General features: G+C 39.0%; 1 protein-coding gene across 1 annotated transcript; it reads right to left on the bottom strand.

Annotated features, from left to right (window-relative positions):
* Positions 1-16,177: 16,177 nt before the first annotated feature.
* LOC114368264 lies at positions 16,178-18,171 on the bottom strand. Its single transcript, XM_028325585.1, has 7 exons — positions 17,863-18,171; positions 17,367-17,768; positions 17,109-17,219; positions 16,864-17,026; positions 16,731-16,795; positions 16,436-16,603; positions 16,178-16,354 (listed from the first exon to the last, which is right to left on the bottom strand). The coding sequence occupies exons 1-7, from the start codon at positions 18,169-18,171 to the stop codon at positions 16,178-16,180; spliced, it is 1,395 nt and encodes a 464-aa protein (XP_028181386.1).
* Positions 18,172-19,300: the final 1,129 nt, after the last annotated feature.

Below are 19,300 nucleotides of genomic sequence, written 5' to 3'. Positions count from 1 at the left end.
AAATGGCACGCAGCGTGTTTGCTCCGTGCCCCTATTTTAGGGACCTACATGGAAGGAAACTAAAAGGGCTTTTAGTGATAATTCCCAAGGTGGTCATATCTCTCTTGATGGTCTCTAGAGGTATCATCCCCTTCGAAGAACATATTGTGGCAGTAGGGACTACTAGCAACAATATGCTATCAAAAAGAAAAACTCTAGATGAGGGTTCACTGTTATCAAGCAAGTCGGAGACCTAGCATGACCACAGATTCACCTCCACTCCTTATGTTCCCATGGACCTGGGTATAGGGTCCCTTTTAAACTCACCGTGTGTGCAAATAGTGTTGGTGTTTGTGTGCATCAAATGAATAGATATCTACCTCATGCACACATTTTAAAAAACACACTAAAAGTATCACAAGAGTTTATATATACAAGAACATAAGGAAAAAAAAAGACAAAGAAAAAGAACAAAAGGGAGGTCATGGTAAGGAAAGCACACCGATTGATTGGGCTAACTCTCTAAAAAAGAGTCCCAAGTGGAGTCGCCAACTGTCGCAACCTACCCTTCGGCGGGAGGATGACGCGGGGCTAGCGGGTGTGTCTTCCAAGAAAGGAAAATGCGCAGAGTCGCCACTAACGTTTATTCAAGGAAAACGTCGGAAAAATCGGAAAAGGTGTGGTCTACGAACTTTGAGTGTGAAAGGTTCGGGAGTTGTATTTACGCACGGGGAAGGTATTAGCACCCCACGCGTTCATCACAAAGGACGGCACCCTTTAATCAAGTGTGCAATATCATGTCTTCGATTTGTTTTATTTTCCCTTTTTTACGTTTTTATGCATTTTTGTGTCTTTTGTATTTTTTATCTTTTTGTGGTCGACAAGGGTGTTTCCCTTGGTCCTACATATTCCTCAATTGTGATATAGAAATCAGACCTACGTAGTTCTTTGAGAACTAAACGTTGGTTAAGTTGTTTTTATCTTTTTTGCAAGATATATTTTAACTGAATAAAAGGTCATTTAAGGCGTTTGGACCATTAAACGATCTTTTGACTCTCTTGAAAGGAGAGAAAACATTAAGGCATTGGACCATTAATGATCTCTTGGTTTTTTGAAAGAAGAGAAACGTTAAGGCGTTGGACCGTTAACGATCTCTTGGGGTGGTCGACAAAAGCGGGGCTTTTGCTCCTACGTATCCTCAATTGCGATGAGGAAATCAGACCTACGTAGTTCTTGCAAAAGCAATAAAGCTATGTGTTGATTTTATGCTTTTGAACGGTCCATGTTAACCGATAAAAGCAAAGAGGATCGTTTAAGGTGTTGGACCTTAAAACGGTTTTTAGTGCTTTTTGCAAACAAAGCTTGATTTGTGAGTTGATTTTAGCCTTAGTTTCACTTTGGTTATTAGTCAATTAATCCCTGGAAACTTCTAAAGAAAAACGTCCGATTGATTTTTTTTTATTATTTTATTCAAAGATATTTTGATTATTTTATTATTATTTTTCAAGATATTTTGATTATTTTATTATTATTTTCCTTTTTTTGGTTTAACCAAGGTTACAACGTGAACGATCGGTTAGATTTTGTTTTAACAGTGATTAAACGAGATTACAACACAAATGATCAGTTGAAATTCATTTTATCATTTATTAGGTGAGAAAACAACTTAAATAAACGGTTAAAGCTCGTTAAAAACGGAAGAAAAGAAAACCGAAAGTGAAAGAAATAAAGATGAAAGCTAACAAAACAAGAAATGAATTGAAAGTCTCGGATTCGAAAACTTACCCGTTGAAGAACGAAGAACGAACGAAGAACGACGGAAAACCTTCACGGATTTGCTTACGGAAACATCTCGGAAGCACCTCGGCTTGGATTTTCTTCGTGGAAACAATTTTTTTCACCCAAAACAGCTGAAATGCATAGTCAGGGGGATGATGGATCTTTGGAACAGCCCCATTTCGCCTATTTATAGGAAAAAAGAGGAGGAGGTTGCTGCCCAGCTCACCCAGGCGAGCTGGGTTGCTTCTGGAGGAAGCAACCCTGCTTCGAAAATATTCTGGAAGGGGCAGATTCGAAATTTTGAAAACTGCTATTTGCATCCCCCTTTTGATAAGTTCACCCCCCTTTTTTCGTACTTTTATGGAAAAGTTACAGAAGCTTTACGGAAGCATATAGGACTTGACTTTCTTATTTTTTCTCTTCCTTCTCACCCACATTAAGTGAAATATGTTTATTTAGGGTTTTAGGAACCTTACGGAAGGATTACGGAAGCTTTAACCAAGCATATAGGACTTGATTTCCCTCTTTTTCCTCTTCTCTTTTGCCAATATTAAGTGAAACAGGCTTACTCAAAGTTTTAGGAATTTTACGGAAGCATTACGAAAGCCTCGGAATCTCCAGAAACCATTTTCCAACAAAACGTGGAGGATCTTGATAAGTTCACCTCCTCCTTTGCTAAATGCACTCCTTCTTACTTACACCCCCCCCATTTTGCTAAATACACTCCCATTTTCGTGTTTTTTACCGGTTTCTTCCCGAAAAGTTACGGAACTTTACGGATTATGTAACGACACCCATTTCCTTTCCGGAATGTTGCAAAACTTTACGAATTACGCAACAAGGCTCTTCTTGACTTCTGAAATGTTGCGAAACTTTACGGATTGCGCAACAATGCTTCTTTTTTACTTCCGAAATGTCGCAAAACTTTGCGGATTACCTAACGATGGATGTTAAGTTCCTCGAGGCGGTCAAGCGAAGGTTGTATGCCACCAAAAAATGGTCCCCGAACGAAATTAGGGTATGACGATGCCCAATGTGAGCATAATTTCCAGACCCTTAAGGAAAATAAAATTGACAACCGCTCTAGTGCTAGTTTTTCCTAACCCGAGAGAACTCTTTAAGGTGTATTGTGATGCATCAAAGATGGGCTTAGGAGGAGTGTTGATGCAAAATCGCCAAGTAGTGGCCTATGCTTCTAGACAACTCAAAACTCATGAGAGGAATTATCCCACCCATGATCTAGAGTTGGCTACTGTGGTTTTTGCCCTTATGATGTGGAGGTATTACCTGTTTGGCTCCAAGTTTGAGGTATTTAGTGATCATAAGAGCCTTAAGTACTTGTTTAGTCAGAAAGAGCTGAACATGCGTCAAAGGAGATGGTTAGAGTTTCTTAAAGATTATGACTTGAGCTTAGCTACCATCCCGGCAAAGGCAATGTAGTGGCTGACGCCTTGAGTAGGAAATCCCTACATATATCTGCCTTGATGGTTAGAGAGATGGATCTCCTAGAACAATTGAGAGACCTTAGCCTTGCATGTGAGGTTACCCCTAATAGTGTGAGATTAGGAACTTTGAGGATCACCAGTGAGTTACTAGGAGATATTAGGGAGGTCCAAAAGACTAATCCTTTTCTAAGGACTAAGTTAGAAGCTATAGAGTTAGGAAGAGATAGTAGTTTCAATGTTGGATCGGATGGAGTCTTGAGACTTCAAGATAGGACTTGTGTTCCCAATATGCCCGAACTTAGGAAGATGATCCTAGAGGAAGGACATAGGAGTAACTTGAGCATCCATCCTGGTGCTACCAAAATGTATCAGGATTTGAAAATGTTGTTTTGGTGGCCTAACATGAAGAGAGAGGTTAGTGAGTTTGTGTATGCATGTTTAGTCTATCAGAACGCTAAGATAGAACATCATAGACCTTTAGGGAAGTTACAACCCTTGGAGATACCCCAGTGGAAGTGGGACAGTATTTCCATGGATTTTTTTGTAGGACTACCTAGAACCCCTAGAGGTTTAGATTCTATTTGGGTTATTGTTGACAGATTGACCAAGTCTGCTCACTTCATTAATATCATATTTGCCTTGGTGAAGTTGACCTCCCTGTATATTAGTGAGATTGTCATACTACATGGTGTGCCATCTAGCATAGTGTCTGATAGAGATCCTAGGTTTACCTCTAGATTTTGGGAGAGCCTGAACAGAGCGTTGGGAACCAAGCTTAGACTAAGTTTAGCCTACCATCCTCAGATTGATAGCCAAACTGAACGGACCATTGAGTCGTTGGAGGACCTTTTGAGTGCGTGTGTCTTAGAGCAAAAAGGGAGTTAGGAGAGTTTTCCACCGTTGATAGAGTTCACTTCTAACAATAGTTTTCACTCTACCATTGGCATGGCTCCTTATGAAGCTCTGTATAGTAGAAGGTGTAGGACACGTCTATGTTGGCTAGAGCCCAGAGAAGACCTCACCTTAGGACCTGAAGTGGTACCACAAACCACTGAGAAGGTAAAGTTGATCCAAGAAAGGATGAGGACTACTTAGAGTAGGCAGAAAAGTTATCTAGATAAGAGGAGGAAAGACTTGGAATTCGAGGTTGGTGATCATGTGTTCTTGAGAGTCACTTCGTGAACTGGGGTTGGTCGAGCATTGAAATCCCAAAAACTCACACATCGCTTTATCGGTCCTTTCCAAATTCTTAAAAGAGTCGGTCATGTGGCATACCAAATTGCATTACCCTCATCACTTTCTAATCTTCACAATGTCTTTCATGTGCCTCAACTCCATAAGTATATCCATGACCCATCTCATGTGATCGAATTGGATGACATACAAGTGAAGGAGAACTTGACATATGAAACATTGCCTTTGAGGATCGAGGATAGATGAACAAAGCACCTAAGAGGGAAGGAGATTCCATTGGTCAAGGTGATCTAGGGAGGTGCATCAAGAGAAGATGTCACGTGGGAATTAGAGAGTCAGATGCGAGCAACCTATCCATCCTTGTTTGAGTAAGGTAAATTTGGGGGACAAAATTTCTAAAAGGGTGGGAGAGTTGTAACATCCTGAAATATTACTATTTATAAATCGATGTTTAATTGTATTTATTGTGTTATTTGACTATATGGTTGACTTGAATGAGTGGAGGTATGGCTTGAATTAGTCATGTGTGAATTTCTTGATGTGAATGTTGAGTTATGTGGAGTTTTGTTGAGCTAAGTTGAAATTATGAGATTTTAAATTTTACCCAAACCTAGTTCTATAAAATCGCGATACCGAACTCGTTAAGAGTTGGATCGTCTTCAAATTTTGTATGGAGGTTCCTAAGACATGTTTCCACAGTTTGGCCATTGGGATTTTGAAAATAACAACTTTTGGTGTCTCACAAAGTGAGAAGGGCACGCTAAGCGCAATTCCAACCTGAGAGGGAATTTCACTAAGCGAGCAGGGGCGCGCTAAATGCAATTCCAACCCTTGAGGGAATTTTGTTGAGCGAGTTTTGGCCCGCTAAGCGAGCCCTAGTGCAGAGGGAGTTGCGCTAAGCCCAAATTGTCGCGCTAGGCGCGAAAAGTGGACTCCGGCTTAGCGAGACGAGCTCACTAAGCGAGATTTGCAGATTATAAATACGTTTCTCAGCATGAAAAATATGATTTTTCACTCTCCTCTTCTCCAAAATACCACCCAAACCCTAACACCTCCTTCTCCACCACCGGTGGCCGCCGTGAGCCGCCGTTGCTTACCTCCAAAGCCCCGCACCAACAGGAACACTTTAATCGGAGCAGAATCCTCATCAAGGATTCGGTGGAGAAAATTCCCCTAATCCTCCATTTCATATCTTCTCTGAGGTAATCTTGACTTCTAAGTCCTTCTTCTAGTTAGTTTGAGTTCCTCTTAGTGTGATGCAATCCTACCCCCCAAGGGTATTGGATAGAAGACTCCAAGAGGCTTGGGCTAGAGCTACTAAAGAAGGCCCTAGGGTTCTCATGAACCTTAGGGTAGATTTTTGAGCCCATGGGTCAAGGTTGGATTCTTTGTAAATATTAGAATAGGTTTTTCATTCGTTTGGGCCTTGTATTTTGGCCATTCTGGTAGTATAGGGTTTTAGCCTTGTATTTCGGGGCATTTTGAGTAGTCTTTGTAGTAAGGACTTTTTTTTTTTGTATTTTCATGTTTTTTTGTCATGGGGGTGAGCTTAGCTATTATAGGGGGTGTGTAGCTAAGCTCTAGCTTCTCATCTCAAGGAGGTGAACTTAGCTATTAGAGAGGTGTGTGTAGCTAAGCTTTAGCTTCTTTAGGAATCTTCTTAAGGAAGCTTCTCAAGGAGGTGAGCTTAGTTATGAGAGGGGTATGTGTAGCTAAGCTCTAGCTTCTCAAGGAAGTTTTCTCAAAGAAGCTTCTCAAGGAAGTTTTCTCAAGAAAGCTTCTAAAGGAAGCTACCTAGTCTATAAATAAAAGCATGTGTAACACTTATTGTAACTTTGATGAATGAGAGTCTTGTGAGACACAACTCAAAGTTCAACTTCTCTCCCTTTTTCTTCCTTCAATTTCGTGCTCCCCCCTCTCTCTTTCTCTCCCTCTTTCTTTTCCTCCATTGAAGCATCCTCTCCAAGCTTCTTATCCAAGGCTCATCTTGGTGGTGAAGCTCCTTCTTCCATGGCTTATTCCTTAATGGATGGCGCCTCCTCTCACCTCTTTTCCTTTGTCTTCCGCTGCATCTCCATGGTGGAAAATCACCATTAAAGGACCCCATTGAAGCTCGAAGATCCAGCCTCCATAGAAGTCCCACAAGCAAGTTTCCATCAAGTGGTATCAGAGCACAAGAGCTTCAAGTAGGTGCTCCTTAAACCTCCATTAATTTTTTGCTTTACCTTCTCTTCCATTGTTGTTTCTTAATTTTTCTCCATGTATCTCCTCACATGTCTTGTGATAAATGTTGTTAACATGATTCTTTAGAGTTTCCACCAATTAAACTTGCTATAGAAGCTAGATTTTATTTTCTATGGTTCAAATTTCTTGTTCTTGTTCTTGAACCATGAATTGTGTTGAGTTTAGGTTCCTTTGAGTTTTGTCTTGTTATTTTTTGTGGCTGAAACCTAAACCATAAAATTCTTAGAAAAATATTAAAGTAGAAGAAAACCTCAAAAATCTAGAGTGACTTGTTCACCTATTATAGTTTTGTCATAGAAGTCATGTCTAGTCATGAAACTTGTCACATAAGATTTCTTATGTTGTGCTGAATTTTATTTTCTTGTTTCTTTGTCTAACTCATTTTCTCATGAGTGTATGAAATTCTTTTAGCCTATTATTTTATTTGAGTCAAATCTTTCATGTTAATTAGTCCTTAACATGTTCATGCAAAATTCTTAGAGTCTTTGATTGTGAACCTTTTCTTGAACTTTTAGGTTTCCTTATGATTGTGTCCATTGTGAATTTGAGTTTTGGTGATTGAATTGCTGGCTGAAATGTTGATCCTAAGTGAATATTGAACTCCTAAAACTGTGGTAAACAATCCTAGTGAGTTCAACATACATAGGAAGGTTGAAAGTAAGCCAAAGGCAATCAATATACCATGCTTAAAAAACAAAATCGCTGGTGCTAGCAGCTTGGACATACAAACTTGTAAAAATTACTGAGAATTGGTTACTTCGAATTTTGAGCTGAAATTTTTACGGAGTTTTCTAGACATCTGGAAAAAATTAAGAAAAAAAGAAAAAAGTGATGTGGATAAAAGGAAAAAATACAAAAAATCACAAGTTGGCAGGAAAATCAGTATCCAGGAAAAAAGATGAAAGGGAAGTGTGCTTGTTGTTTTGTCTCAAAATTTATTCTATAATTGGTGCCTATGTTATACCAATCTTAGTTCCAAAATTTCAATTGAAAATTAGTGTGAAGACAAGTGCCAAAGCTAGAGGTTTTTTGAGTCTTTTTTTCAGTTTTTTTACTCTACTCTAGAGCCATTCTAAGTTTCTCTGAGTCCTAGCTTGCTTCTATGTCCTTTTCATTGCTTTAATTGTTGAATAATCCTTGAAAAATTGTCTTCTTAAAACTCCATTGGTTTAGCTTTCATTTCGTTTTTTTTTGTCTTTGGTTATTGCTTGTCTCTTTGTTTCCTTGTTTGTGGGTTGCCATATAGGGAATTGGAAGGAGGATTGGTGCCATCCCTTGAAGAATTTGAGTCAAGAAAAAAGGGTCAACCACCTTAAGAGCTATTGGACTAAGAAGAATTCTAAATTGAGTGAATCACCAAAGAGAGAACAACCACCAAAATTGAGGACCGTTTTGTAATTTTGTAATTTGCAATTTACTTACCTTCATTGCTTTCAAGTTTTGTAACAAAAAGGCCTTTCATTGGAAGTGTGTTGGGAGCCTCCAATAGGTTACCAAACTTCCATTTGTGTGTGATAATTTTAGGCAATTTTTCCTTAGGATAGTGAGTGTTTTGTTGAGAACCTTGAATGTGGTCATCCAAACACTCTTAGGATTCGCCTAGTTTACATTTTTTGCCAAACCACCTAGATAGCTTTCCTTTTACCAATTAGTTGTTTACCTTATCTTTCACACCTCTTTTAGTGTTTATTTTGGCTAGTTTCAACCATAGTTTCTTTTACCTTTTGTTTTCAAACATCCAACAAGAAAGAACCACAACTTAGGAACCAACATGAGTCATCATTCATCTAGTGTTAATGGCGAGGGTACTAGTCATAAAGACCCTTTATCTAGAATCTTAGATAAGTTGAGTTCCCTCAAGTTATGGAAAGAAAAACAAGAGATAAAAGAAAAAGGAAAAAAAAGAGTGGAAGAAATAAGTCAAGATGAAAGAAAGAAAATAAGAGAGGAAGAAAGAAGAAAAATAATGAAAGAAATGAAAAGAGAAAAACATGTCTCCTATAGTAGTCATAACTCTTGCAAGAGCCTAAGTGAAGAACTTCGTGACTATTACGAAGGAAGGCATAGGTCACATCTTAGACCTCACTCCCATAGAAGAGAAAAGAAAAGAAAGCCTCAAGAGGCTAACATTAACCTCTCATACTTCCATGGGAAGGACAATGCAGAGGCTAACTTAGATTGGGAAATAAGGGTAGAGCAACAACTTAAAAAGAAGTCTACTTCAAAATCTTATGGCTCTCACTCTTATCCGAAGAAAGACCAAGGTTAAGGCATCTTAGGGGTGACATTTTAGTTTCAATACAAACTTAGGTACTCATATGGGACACCTTAGGTTTGTCATATTTTTTTGTAGGAATAATCAACATAAAAATACAGAAAAAGGTACGCTTTATTGCATTACTTTCCTTAATTTTTTAAAAAGTGATCAAGGGGTTCCCACGAACCCTAAGAGAATAAAGGTCATTCCTGATTGGCCCACTCCACCAAGTATAAGGGAAATCTGGGGCTGCCATGACTTAACAAACTTTTACAAAAGGTTTGTCCCATATTTTTCTATACTTGTAGCACCACTCATTAAGTTGGTGAGGAGCCATGTTCCCTCATGGGAAGATGTCCATGAAAGGGGTTTTCAGACCTTACCATACTCTAACATACCCAACACCACTAATACATATGTTTTTATTATTTTTACAGGTGTCGAGGGAAGGAGCCTAGAGTATGAAGAACCTCAAGATTTGAGGTCAAATCCTTTCCAAGGTGGAGGGGATGATGCAATCCTACCCCCCAAGGGTATTGGATAGAAGACTCCAAGAGGCTTGGGCTAGAGCTACTAAAGAAGGTCCTAGGATTCTCATGAACCTTAGGGTAGATTTTTGAGCCCATGGGTCAAGGTTGGATTCTTTGTAAATATTAGAATAGGTTTTTCCTTCATTTGGGCCTTGTATTTTGGCCATTCTGGTAGTATAGGGTTTTAGCCTTGTATTTCGGGGCATTTTGAGTAGTCTTTGTAGTAAGGACTTTTTTTTTGTATTTTCATGTTTTTTTGTCATGGGGGTGAGCTTAGCTATTATAGGGGGTGTGTAGCTAAGCTCTAGCTTCTCATCTCAAGGAGGTGAACTTAGCTATTAGAGAGGTGTGTGTAGCTAAGCTTTAGCTTCTTTAGGAATCTTCTTAAGGAAGCTTCTCAAGGAGGTGAGCTTAGTTATGAGAGGGGTATGTGTAGCTAAGCTCTAGCTTCTCAAGGAAGTTTTCTCAAAGAAGCTTCTCAAGGAAGTTTTCTCAAGAAAGCTTCTAAAGGAAGCTACCTAGTCTATAAATAGAAGCATGTGTAACACTTATTGTAACTTTGATGAATGAGAGTCTTGTGAGACACAACTCAAAGTTCAACTTCTCTCCCTTTTTCTTCCTTCAATTTCGTGCTCCCCCCTCTCTCTTTCTCTCCCTCTTTCTTTTCCTCCATTGAAGCATCCTCTCCAAGCTTCTTATCCAAGGCTCATCTTGGTGGTGAAGCTCCTTCTTCCATGGCTTATTCCTTAATGGATGGCGCCTCCTCTCACCTCTTTTCCTTTGTCTTCTGCTGCATCTCCATGGTGGAAAATCACCATTAAAGGACCCCATTGAAGCTCAAAGATCCAGCCTCCATAGAAGTCCCACAAGCAAGTTTCCATCATAGTGTCTCTTGTGTGTTGGCTACTGTAATAGGGTGTTTTTACACTTCCTTTGGAAAATCTTACAGAATGAGACATTGTAAAAGTTATCTTTTTATAACATTGATGTTATTTTCGTGACCTTCACTAAACCCCGGTAACATTAGCGTGATCGGAATTTTAAAATGATATCTCCTTTTAGTAGAATCCGAAACACCCATCAGCCCTTTATTTTTTGACAGGGGTATTCAACACCGAATATGGTTATTAACCTTGTTTTTGAAACCTATACTAAATTCCCTTCAATTTGGCATATAAAACCTTGCATTTGGACTGACAAGCATGAACGAGAGAGGCCTTTCAGCAACACCAATAGGAACTGAAGGAGGGCTCACAATAGGTGAGGGGAGTTTATTATAGTTTGCAACTTTTAATGCCATAGTTGGGGTCATGGAACCAAACTATGGGGATGTATGGATGTCCCTGTTGCATGCTGGTTTTCAAGAAAACAATGTTTTTGACTAATGGGATGCGACATATCTATTATTGATTAATAATCTTACTATTAGACTTGTGTGGTCTGAAGACCTGGGAAATGTGAATCTCAGGCATGAACTACATATGTATGTATGTGCGGAATGTGACTTACTATTTTTGTTGCTATTAATGACATTAATTGATATGAGGTGAGGTTGATGCTTATGATGATATTGATATGAAATAATGTTGTTATTGATGATTATGTCAATATGAGTTGAGGTTGTTATTGATGATTAAGTTAATATGAGATGATGTTGTTGTTGTTGATAATGTCATTGAGATGAAATGATGTTGATGTTGAGCATAATGAGATGAAATGTTGATGATGTTAAAAATACATTGTGATGATGTATTTTTTGTATGTACATAGGGGATGCATTGACCTTGTTGGATGCCCCTGGTGGGGGAAATAGAGTGGTTAAGGAGTTTTAAGCATCTCTGGAGGGGGATGGCTTAGAATCTTTAATTATCCATGGTCAGTGCATTGATGGTGCCCATGTTTCATACGTTGTGTGATGTGTATGTTCATGGGGGGTGCAATGACCTTGTTGGATGTCCCTGGTGGGGGAAATATAGTGGTTAAAGAGTTTTAAGCATCTCTGGAGGGGGATGGCTTTGAATCTTTAATTATCTATGGTCAGTGCATTTGATGGTGCCCATGTTTCATACTTCATATGACATGGAAATAGTATAAACTTTGTCAGTAAGTACTTGTAGTTTCTTGTGAGGAGGAATACTTATACTAGGGGGTATGTCACTCGGTTTGGAACTCTCTTGAGACTCAGGCTAATCAACGTGAGGGGGGGGGGGAGTTGTCTGTGCACGGCAGGGTGACCTCGACACTTACTGCCTAGTTTTCCTAAGTGAGAGTGTCGTGTGGACACGCTTAGGCTATTTCCTTGGGGATGGTACCACATTGCATATGAGAGTTGAGGTCAGGTGCATGCATCATATTGAGCATGAATGATTGGAATTGTGGATGGATGATGACTATTTGTTGAGTGTGTATTGGACTAATGAATGTTGGTGCAAGCTTATGATACTTGTTAATGTTTTCTTACTAATTGTGGTTATTTGATTTTTGTATTAATTTCTTTTATAATAAATTCACCCCTCGCAATTTTTGTACCGTGTGGTTGGTACCTACAAAAAAAATAGGTACAGACTCCCACTACTTGACTTTGTTAGGGTGACACCAACGGGGATGAAATTCTCTGTCGGGTTTGCATATCTGGAGGGTGAACGTGTTAATAATATTGTATGGGCTTTGGAACGATTTCGAGGTCTATTTTTAAGAAAGATTGCCTCCCTATTGTTATTATCACTGACAAAGACCTAGCCCTGATGAATGTAGTGAAAACTATGTTTCCAGAGTGTACAAACTTGTTGGGCAGGTTTCACATCAACAAGAATGTGAAGGCCAAGTGCAAATCTTTAATCGGTCAAAAAAATGCCTGGGAGTATGTGATGAATAATTGGGATACTTTGGTTGATTGTCCGTCCAAACAGCAGTTCGCTGAGTGCCTTCACAAGTTTCGAATTGCTTGTTCACCTTGGCCAATGTTCGTTGACTATGTTAACAAAACATGGATTATCCCACATAAGAAAAATTTATTACAGTCTGGACGAATAAGGTCTTGCACCTAGGCAACACAACAACAAACAGGTATTAAACTGTTATTTTTTTCTAGTAAGGGTTATTAATAAATGGTATTTAATTGTTGTATATTTTTAATGTTTGTTGTGTATTTTAAATGTAGGGTTGAATATGCTCATTGGACTGTAAAAAGAATATTACAAAATAGCCTTAAAGACCTGTGTAGTGTTTGGGATGCCATGAACAACATGATCATGCTACAACACGTTGAAATTAAAGCATCCTTCGAAACCAGTACGCATGTGGTTGGACATGTATTTAAAAAAACCTTATACAAGAGGCTTCTTGGAATGGTTTCAAAGAACGCTTTAAATGAGATTGTTGCTGAGGTTGAGCATCTATGTTATCTTGGCAACGATCCTTCTTCTTGTGATTGTGTGATGAGAAGCACGCACGATCTTCCTTGTGCATGTGAGCTATCTAGGTATACTGTTGGCAGCATCCCAGTGGATTCAGTCCATATGTTCTAGAGGAGACTTTGCTATTCAGACCAAGGGTTATGTGAGGTCGAAGTCAGCATCAAGATAGAGATTGAGACCATATCTAAAAGATTCAAGGAACTTGATGTGTATGGCAAAGTAACTCTCAAGAGTAAACTTCAAGATATTGCATACCCTAATCAAAACTCTATGTGCTCTCCTCCGTCAAAGGTCAACACTAAAGATGCACCGAAGAAACCGATGAAAAGAAGCCAAAGATCCACAAAGCGTGATCCGTCTTACTGGGAGTATGTTGATGCTTTTCATTCTGTTCAAAACAGCAACTCCTCAGTGAAACGTAGTGCATCATCTTCTGAATCGCCGAAGCCAACAAGGATCATCCCGATGTTGGATCAATTTGCACCATTTATACAGGTTTTCATTCACAACGTTGTGGATGTGAAAGTGGGCGGTAATTGTGGATATCGGTCCATTGCCGCTTTATTAGGTATGGGGGAAGATACTTGGCCATTGGTGCGCAACAAATTGATTAAAGAACTTGACAGATGGTTGCATGACTACATCAACCTCTTCGGTAGCACAAAGAGATTTGAACAATTAAGGTTGTCGCATGACTACATCAACCTCTTCGGTGGCACAGAGAGATTTAAATAACTTAGATGTGTATGTTTGTTTGATTCAATTTAGTGTGGACAAGTGGATGGATATAAGGGAGATGGGATATGTCATTGCATCAAGGTATAACGTAATCCTTGTATCGTTGTCCCGACAACAAAGCATGCCATTTTTTCCTCTTAGAAGTCAACCACCACCCGATTCTTCTGTGCACCGCAAGATATATGTCGGTCATGTGTTTGGAAATCATTTTGTTCAGGTACATTGAATATAATTAGTCTAACTTTTAGAATTATCCAATAACTTCCCTGGTTCATTTGAGTTAATAATGTTTATTCACGTACAACAGGTTTATTTGAAAGACCGTTGTCCTTTACCGCCTCTAGCGTTGTTGTGGTCAAGCAATTCTTATCCTCATGCAAAGCAGTGGCCAATTCCATATATTAGTAGAATGCAACAGTACACAAGCTTCATGACCTTCAAAAGAGACTACGTCGACCTAAATGAAGACTGAACATGCATTGTTTATCTAATTGTATTCATTATGCGATATAATTTGTTGTAAGTCGTTAGTCAATAAATAGTAAGTAATTGTTGCGTTAAGAAATAAATTGGTTGGCGCAACCAAAATCAATTATGCATGTATGATACATCATTGTCATAATTGACAACACATAATGAAATGCATGCGTATTAAAGTTTGAGCATGACACGACATTGACTGACTTGACAAGACATTCTGATGCACGATACAGCTTGACACCACATTGGTTTAGTAGGAAACATAAACACGAAACATGTTAACGCGTGTCTACTTTTTTTTAAAAAAGTGAACCAATATGTCGGTGAAAAACATCTATATATATGAGACACGTCAAACGCTAAAAAATGACACATGAGCTTGCTTTCACATACTCTACCAATTGTTACACAAAGTATGGAATTTTTAGGAGAAACTAGTAGTCAGACGATTGTCAACTCAAGGTTGGGTTTCATTTTTCCAAATGGATCGATTATTCACAATGATAGTGGGGTTTACTTCCAAACTTCCATTCCGGTGCCTATTCGAGTACCAAACAGCTATGATTTTGCAACGCTAAAAACCAAAATACACAATACCCTTCAACTAACTGACAAACAATTTTTGGATGAAATTCACTACCGGCAGCCATTCACAGATACAGGTAACCAAATTTGCTTTCAATGTATGCAATTGATAAATGATGACGATGTCAACACAATGTTAATGTGTAATAATCAATTTTCATGTGTTGGTCCGATTGAGTTATTGTGCACCATTGGAAGAACACCACATGAAATAATAAACTTACTTGAATGCACTATGACCCCTACTCATGATGCGCTTCTGTATTACAACGAGAGGTGGAACATGTCATGCCAAAACAACTTTGTAGGTTACGCGTTCACAGGAAAAAATCCTGAAAAATTTGAAATTCCTTTAGGAAGTACCATTGATGAACTGAAGGATTTGATAAAGCAAGTTGCACCTGAAGGGATTCTCCCTCATGGAATTCATGCATCACAAACGGTAAGGCGATTGTTTTTTCGACAACTAGGTCATTTTGAGTATTTAGACAAAGTTATCAAATTTGAAATTATTGAGCTGAAAACTAACGATGACGTGCTGAAGGTCTTAGTACAGTCTAACTATTAAAAACAATTTAGGCCAATAGAAATTTTAGTTGTTTTTACTAAACAGGTTATGCAAATCGAAGACGACATGCTTGCATCGCTACAGGATTGAATGCAAGTTTTATTTCCTAGTTTTTCATGAAAATTTTATTTCTTTCCAGCATGTTGAAGTGAATGTAATGTTTGAATTTGAGAAAAAAATTGTGTTTTCCTTTTTTTATGATTATTGTAGTTTCTAACGCAATTGTAGCACGGATGTATTTTTATGATACCAAGGTTAGACAAGTGGCAGTGACCGCAAAAACATTTAAATGTTTCAAAGCCACCGCAAGAGGTTTACCACAATTAAGTTCAACAAAAATAAAAATATATTAAACAAATGACATGCTAGTCACCATTAAGAAGAAAACAACAACAAGGAATGTGACATCGGAGTAAAATAACTAGAGACATCATGCCATTATCTTGGCATACCTAACGTAAAGACTATTCACAACTTTCCCAACATTGGAAATCGGTGTTAGGATCGTCAAATATGACAAGTCTTGCCATCAATACGCCTTACTTTCCATCAGAAGTGCTGCAAGCCTTGCCTCAAGTCGTTCTTGTAACTTTTATACACAATATCACTTTTTTTCTTATTCTATGTTGTTTATTTGTTTATTTATTTGATATTTTTAAATTAAAATAAACTTAAAAACATTATTGGTAATAGATCATAAATCTACATGTAGTTATCTTTTAAACTGGTTGATATTTTTGATCTTTTATTAGTAGTAATTTGCTGTAGAAATTTAAAATTATTATGATTTTTTTTGTAAGAAAGTGTTTTATCATATGCATACTTTTAGCATTGAACTTCTAAACATCTTTAAAAGACAAGTGCACAACAAAAATCAATGCAAAAAATAAATTCAATAAAAGTTGTAACCAAAATAATATAACAAATACAAAAATGTTATCAAATACAATAAAAGACATGTATCAATGATCTATGCGGCGTCTACGTCGCGCCCTAAGACTTCCATCTGAGGCATCACCCCTAGCGATCCAGAGGCAATCTTGCATGATCTCGTGTATCTCTATGCCTTCAGTGACCATCCTGAGGTTGAGCACATGCTCCAACCTTTCTGCGATAGCTTCACAACCTTCACAAGCATCCTATGACAGTCATAAAAACACAGTTATTACAAAATTTTAAATAAAAATCAATTTATAAAACATTAAACCAACTAATCTTACCACTGAATGTCTAGGGAGATCAGATGCCACTAGAACCTCCGGGATATGTGGCTCAGCGTATTCCTCATCATGTGGGGTAGGTGGATGTCTGGGCTGATCACCTGCCTGGGTCGGTGTGAGGAACAGATGAGATATCTGGAAAAACCAATCCATGTAGTCTGCTGATACCTGTCCAGGGGCAACACAAATCTCACCTGCAGGTGCTACATGGTCCGAAAAATGCATCCACTTGTTGTCTATCTCCTCATATGATAGTGAAGCACTAATAAGCGGTAGAGGGATCGTCTGAATGTACCCGAACTATCGTACCACCCTCTCTGGTCAAACAAAGACCACAATAGGACCCCATCTCAATTGACCCTGGAAGCAGGAAATCAGGTCAAAGCCCCTAACTCCTTAGTGGTCAACGTAAGGCATCCAACACATGCCCGAGATCGTCAGAGCATCTAAATGTGCCCGGTACGGCGCTCCTATGATCCCCCTCATGTGAGCCTTCGTAGTCAGCCACCGGGAGGCACGTGGGGTCGTCTCAGCATACGCATCATCAGTGACACACTGATGCATCCTGGGAAAGTGCTCATATATCCAGTACTACAAACATGACGTGAACATAAGATAAAAAGACATGTTTACATCATAATCCAATTTAACTTATTACGAATACAACATTTACCTGTAATAAAGTCAAGTACCCAGCCATCTGTCGTGTAGGGGTCTGGCAAGCTTCATTTAGCTGGTCATACATGTGCACCAGTGTTGCAGCTCCCCAAGCATAGACCCCAGTCTGACACAGGTCTCAGAAACCCTCCAGATGAACCACATGAACATATGTTGCACTCTTGTTAGAAAAAAGGGTGCAATCCACCAAGTGAAGGAGGTAAGCACGAGCTGCTACAATCCACCGTCAGGCATGACATCTACTCTGATAGACCTCCCAAAGCCACGAAAGTCGTACATATGCCCTATGCACCCGTACGATCTCAGCTCTAGCCTCCTCATTAGAGACCTTAAGCAACTCCATCAACAAGAAGACTACCTCGTCCACAAGTAGAGGCTCAAAGCTGTGTAACACGCCTGTGATGGAAAGATGGAGGAATGCCACCACATCGTCCAGGGTGATCGTCAACTCTTCTACTGGAAGGTGGAAGGTGCTGGTCTCCCTATGCCACCTCTCGACAAATGCAGATATAAGTCTAGGATCACCGGTGACTACAGAACACCCGATTAATTGACTTAATCCGATGGCCGCCACTAGGCCTTCTATCTCAGGCGCTGGCCTCCCAAATTTATCAACCTTCCTACCGTGGGAGACCAACTTCAACTCAGGTCGTTCCTGAGTTGAAGAACACATCATAACAGTTTATTAAAAATTCATTATCACAAAAAACTCAACAAAAACAAATAACTCTACGTAAAAATTAAAATACCTCTCCACTCCATATGCTATGTGCCACATGGTCGCCAAACGAAGTCAGGACCGATGGGTCACGTGGCCCACCAGAGAATCCCTCAGCATGATCAGCAGGTGACCCCTCATCACCATCAATAGCTATGCCCTCTACGCCCACAACATCTATGTCCGCAGTCCTCTCAGGAATATCCTCATCCATATGAGGAACATCCTCAGTCACCTGAGGAACATCCTCAGTAACATCAACATGAACCCGTTGCCTACGGGTAGAAGCGATAGGCATACGCCGCCAGGGAACATCAGCATGATGCTCATCCTGACCCATGTCTCTGCCTCTAACACTAGCTAAGACACGACCTAAACCTCTTGTTCTAACCATGATTTGAAAATCATGAAGAACATGCAGTTTTTTTGGTCAAATTAACTATTCATATCATTAACACATAAACTAAACCCTACACACTCAACCCTAACCACTACATATCTATCATACTCTCTACTAGGACCTTATAACCGAATTTTATGCAAATCCAAAAAACATAAAAAAACATAAATATATAATATTAAATTAAATTTTTGTTATCACAAACATAAATATTATCAAGCATAAATAAAAATGTTATCTATCAATCATAAACAAAAATGTTACCTAATACATAAAAATGGTATCTACAAACATAATAAATAAAAAAAATTAAGCAAACTAATAAAAAAAAATTCAAACCTTCTTACGGAAGAAGGTTCTTCCGTAAGAAGAAAAGCATTAATACGAAAGAAGGTTCTTCCGTATGTTCTTACAGAAGAAAGTTCTTCCGTAAGTTCATATGGAAGAAGGTTCTTCCGTATGTTCATACGGAACAACCTTCTTCCATATGAATTATTTTCTGCCTACAGAAGAAGGTTCTTCTGTATGTTCTTACGGAAGAACCTTGTTCCGTAGGCAGAAAATCATTCAAATGGAAGAAGGTTGTTCCATACGAACATACGGAAGAACCTTCTTCCGTACGAATGAATTTCTACTTACGGAAGAACCTTCTTCCGTACGAAGCATTTTCAGACAATCACGCATACGGAAGAAGGTTCTTCCGTAAGCGAAAAACGCTTCCTCTCCTCCCATGGTTTCTCAGAAAAATGAAGTCTTCTACCCTAAAGCCATAGCGCCTAAACTACATCACCAATGGCAATTAAAGAGGAGGGGGAGATAGGAGGTACTAACCTCGACGACGGAAAATGCTAGCAAACACACCAACGAAGCTCCGAAAACACACGAAAATGGCAACAGGAAGAAGAGCAGGCGCGGAGGAAGAAGGAAACAAGAAAGGAAGTGAGAGGTTGATGGGTGCACGTTATTTTTAAAAAATTTAATAGAAGGGCAATTTAACCCATTCACATAATTGTTGGGTGCACCAGCAATGTTGCTAGGTGCACCTAGAAGTCCCGGAAGGTTGTCGGGT

The sequence above is a fragment of the Glycine soja genome, chromosome 9, assembly GCF_004193775.1.
Source record: "Glycine soja cultivar W05 chromosome 9, ASM419377v2, whole genome shotgun sequence".
In the NCBI taxonomy this organism is placed as follows: domain Eukaryota; kingdom Viridiplantae; phylum Streptophyta; class Magnoliopsida; order Fabales; family Fabaceae; genus Glycine; species Glycine soja.
The sequence above is the reverse complement of the archived record's forward strand: the minus strand, read 5'-3'. Positions and strand labels throughout refer to the sequence as shown.